This window comes from Apaloderma vittatum, unplaced genomic scaffold, assembly GCF_000703405.1.
Source record: "Apaloderma vittatum isolate BGI_N311 unplaced genomic scaffold, ASM70340v1 scaffold14085, whole genome shotgun sequence".
Lineage (NCBI taxonomy): Eukaryota > Metazoa > Chordata > Aves > Trogoniformes > Trogonidae > Apaloderma > Apaloderma vittatum.
The window spans coordinates 17,498-21,841 of record NW_009718908.1 but is presented as its reverse complement, the minus strand read 5'-3'; the positions used below and the strand labels follow the sequence as shown (position 1 = coordinate 21,841).

The window sequence follows — 4,344 nt, the reverse complement described above, 5'->3', positions numbered from 1 at the left end:
CTGCGCAGGTGGGTGTCTATAGTGTGGGCCTGGGCCCTGCTCGCGTGCCCGTCTTGGTCAAGGCCATCTGGGTCGTACTCATGAGCTGCCCCGTTGTAGGCTTGGCCAGAGCTTTTAGAAGTGGGGTCAGATTTGGTCCTGGGACGAGTTTCCTCGAAAAAAATCAGGTTTTCATTGATATCCGTCCTGCTCTCTCTTTCCTTCCTCTGCTCTTGCATGTGCAGGTAGCAAAAGCTGATGAGCTCCGAGTCTGAAGCTCTGGAGGTTGGAGCCCCGGCTGCTCCGGTGCTGGCGGCAGAGCCACCCACCAACCCGCTCTCTTTCTTTCCCAGGTGCCCCGCTGCGGCAGGCCGGTGGAGGTTGTGTGTGTTGATGTAATCTAAACCAAAATCACAACAGGCACGTTAGCAGCAGCAACTGGAAGGAGGGAAAACAACGTGAGGAAGCTCCTGCTCACCCTGAAGAAGCACCCACGTGCTCTCTGCCCTCTAGTCCTTGGTGCGCCGGGGACATGTCTGGGCCCTGCGGCACAGCCAGGCCACCTGGCTGTTTTTTTGGAAAAAAACTTCTGCAACTCACTGGACCTGTCTACCAGTAAAGAGTGCAGGAAGCAACGTCTTGCACGCAATGGTTTGGGTTGGAAAGCACCTTTAAAGGTCATCCAGTCCAACCCTCTTGCAATGAGCAGGGACATCTTCAACTAGATCAAGTTACCCAGAGTCCTGTCCAACCTGGCCTTGAACATTTCCAAGGATGGGGCATCTGAGCAGGGACATCTTCAACTAGATCAAGTTACCCAGAGTCCTGTCCAACCTGGCCTTGAACATTTCCAAGGATGGGGCATCTACAACCTCCCTGGGCAGCCTGTTGCAGTGTTCTACCACCCTCGTAAAAAAATTTCTTCCTTACATCTGGTATGAATCTACCATCTTCTAGTGTAAAACCATTACCCCTTGTCCTATCGCAAGAGGCCCCCGTCTCCCTTATAAGTCCCCTTTAAGTATTGAAAAGCTGCAATAAGATCACAGAACGGTTTGGGTTCGAAGGGATCCTAAAGACCATCTAGTTCCAATCCCCTGCCAGGAGCAAGGGCATCTTCAAGTAGATCAGGTTGCTCAAAGATCCATCCAACCCGGTCTTGAACACTTCCAGGGAGGGGACATCCACAACTTCTCTGGGCAATCTATTCCAGTGTCCCACCACCCTCACAGTAAAGAATTTCTTCCTAATGTCTAATCTAAATCTGTTCTTTAATTTTGAAGCTGTTACCCCTCGTCCTATCGCTACATTTCCTGACAAAGAGTTCCTCCTCTCCTTCATGTAGCTCACGTTACGGTTGGCTTTCTGGGCTGTGAGCGCACATTGCTGGCTCATGTTGAGCTTTTCATCTGCCAACAGCCCCAAGTGTTTCTGCATAGGGCTGCTCTCCATCCCTTCGTCCCCCAGCTGGGGGGGTTGCCCTGACCCAAGTGAACTTGGCCTTACTGAACCTCATGAGGTTCACGTGGACTCACTTCTTGAGCTTGTCCAGGTCCCTCTGGATGGCACCCTGTCCCTCAGGTGTGTCAACCACACCACTCAGCTTGGTGTCATCTGCTGATTTGCTGCGGCTGCACTCAATGCCACTGTCTATGTCCTTAATGAAGACTTAAACCGCACTGGTCCCAGTACAGATCCCTGAGGGACACCACTTGCCACTGATCTCCATCTGGACATTGAGCTCTCTGGATGGGACCATCCAGCCACTTTCTTGTCCACCGAACAGTCCATCCATCAAATCCTTCTCTCTAAACTGGAGAGAAGGAGGTTGTGGGGGACTGTGCCAAAGGCCTTACAGAACTCCAGACAGATGATATCCTTGTTCACTGATGTAGGCATCCATCACAGGCCAAGCAGGACTTTCTCTTGGTGAAGCCATGCTAGCTATCTCAGATCACCTCCCTGTCCTCCATGTGCCTTAACACAGCTTCTAGGAGAACCTGTTCCATGATCTCCCCAGGCACAGAGGTGAGGCTGACAGGTTGGTAGTTCCCAGGACTCTCCTTTCTACCCTTTTTAAAAATGCGATGCTTCTGGTTTTTTAGTCACCAGGGACTTCACCTGACTGCTGTGGCTTTTCAAGCATGGTGGACAACAACTTGACAATCAGCCAATTCCCTCAGGTCCCACACACTTACGTATACTAATGTTTCTCAGGAGGTCATGAACCTGATCATCTCTTACAGTGAGAGGGGCTTTGATCCCCCAGTCCCTGTCTTGTCGTCCATCCACTCAAGAGGTGTGGGAAGAGAGGCTGCCAGTGAAGAGTGAGGCAAAAATATTGTTGAGTAGCTCAGCCTTCTCCCTGTCTGTTGTTACTAGCTTTCCAGTCTTGCCTACCCCTGGGGGTACACTTCCTTTTCTGGCTGACATAGGTATAGAAGCCCTTCTTATTATTCTTTGCATCCCTTGCCAAATTCAGCTCCAATTGCACCTTGGCCTTCCTGAACCCATCCCTACACAACTGGGCAGGTCCCTGTACTCTTCCCAGAAGACCCAACCCTGCTTCCTCTGCTTGTGCATTTTCTCCTTGCCCTTTAGTCTGACCAACAGGTCTTGACTCAGCCATGCCGGTCTCTCGCCTTCCTTCTTACATCTGAGAGCTCTTGTGCTCTTTGGAAAGTCTGCCAGCTGTTTCCTTGTCCCTGAGGGCAGTTTCCCAAGGGGCCCTATTGACTAACTCCTTGGGCTGGAAGGGATTTCGAGGGATCAGCTTCCCTCGGCCTCCCCACCTCAGCGCGTAGTTCTCACTAGCGGAAAGGCTTAAGCCCCGAGGGATACTGTGTGTGGTCACCGAGAGCACGAGGGGACTGCTGACACTGAAGACAAGGGACCTTCTGGCTTTGAGACATCAACCTCTGCCTGCAATAAGGAGAGGAGGGAAGACCTGGAGGAGGCAGAAGAGAGGGACATACAGAGATTTACGTGGTGGACGTGGAAGACAGCCAGCTCGAAGAAAGTCCACGTGGTATCGAAGAAGCAGACATGCCTTTTCTTTTTTCCTAATTTAATAAAACCTAGATTTCCATTAACAAAGAGCTATTGAAAGTGTTTTAGGGAGGCATGGCTGGGCTGTAGCAACTATGGAGGCTGGAAAAGTCTAGAGTGTGGCTGGACAGAATTTAGAAGCAGGTGAGCTCCAGCCAGCAAAAGCCCCGTGGCACACTGATGGTGCCGGCCACTTTGTCGTGTGGTTTGCTCCACTGTCTTCCAAATGAGACTACAGACTTCAATCATATAAATTTTATAAAGTTAAATACAGTGACTTTCATGGTAAGAAAGCATTGACCCTAAAGCTGTTTTTTTGTGAGGAATTAGATCAACGACACTGGATGCAGCACAGCTGATGAGTGACCTTTTACAACCTTTTACACATCAGAAATCCTGTCCTGTTCCTCCATCTCCCCACCTGTCTCTTTTCTAGACTAACAACCGCAAATTCCTTGAACCTTTCCTGACAGGTCTGTTTCCTAAATGTCTCAGCTTTCTTACTGCTCTGGGCTGGACTCCATCCACACCAGCTATTTGGGAAGAAGTCTCGTCTCTGCATCGCCAAGCCACGAGCTGTGTTCAGAGGGCAACAGGAGCAGCCTGGCTGCCTGCACGAATGAGGACCTTCAGCCTCAGCCTGACAGTTCCCATGTTATACAGCGAGAAGGGACTATCGTCACCATTTTTACGTAACGTTGGCCAAGCGCTGCCCGCGATTTCTGCATGGCTCACAGCTCGGTACGAGCCTGCTGCTCCTGCTATCAAGCATTTCCCTGCAACTGCCTCCCCTTGCTCCCTCGTGCGAAGCAAACGGCTGAAATATTGCTTGAACTTCTGGCCAGTGGTCCAGCCCTCAGGAGGGGCATCTGTCTGCGTTACAGGTTGAATCGTGCAGCTGTGCTGAGAACAGCTGCCAGGGGGAAAGTGGGCACCATCTTGCTGAGTATAAATTAAATCAAATAATTAATCAACTCAACAAATGGGACGATTTGTCTCCCCGAACACACATCCATATTATATTGCTCATCACCTGCAATGCTAAAAATCTCGACTGAATTGGTATCTTTCTTTCATTTGGGGACCCACTGGTGCTCAGATGTGACAGCTGTGAGAATCACAGAATGTTTGGGGTTGGAAGGGACCTCTAGAGATCATCTAGTCCAACCCCTCTGCCAGAGCAGGACCACCCAGAGCAGGTCACACAGGAACGAGTCCAGGTGGGTTTTGAATATCTCCAGAGAAGGAGACTCCACAACCTCTCTGGGCAGCCTGTGCCAGCGCTCCATCAGTCTCCCAGTTTCTCCTTGTGTTCAC

The 4,344-nt window shown here is 50.7% G+C and overlaps 1 protein-coding gene across 1 annotated transcript in view; it reads right to left on the bottom strand.

Annotated features, from left to right (window-relative positions):
* FRMPD3 (FERM and PDZ domain containing 3) overlaps positions 1-4,344 on the bottom strand; it is a gene marked incomplete at its 5' end in the record, with an annotated part of 25,858 nt that overhangs the window by 4,021 nt on the left and 17,493 nt on the right. Inside the window, one exon of the mRNA XM_009870439.1 lies at positions 5-379. Coding sequence (XP_009868741.1) covers positions 5-379 — 375 coding nt within the window. The remainder of the gene's footprint in view (positions 1-4; positions 380-4,344) is intronic.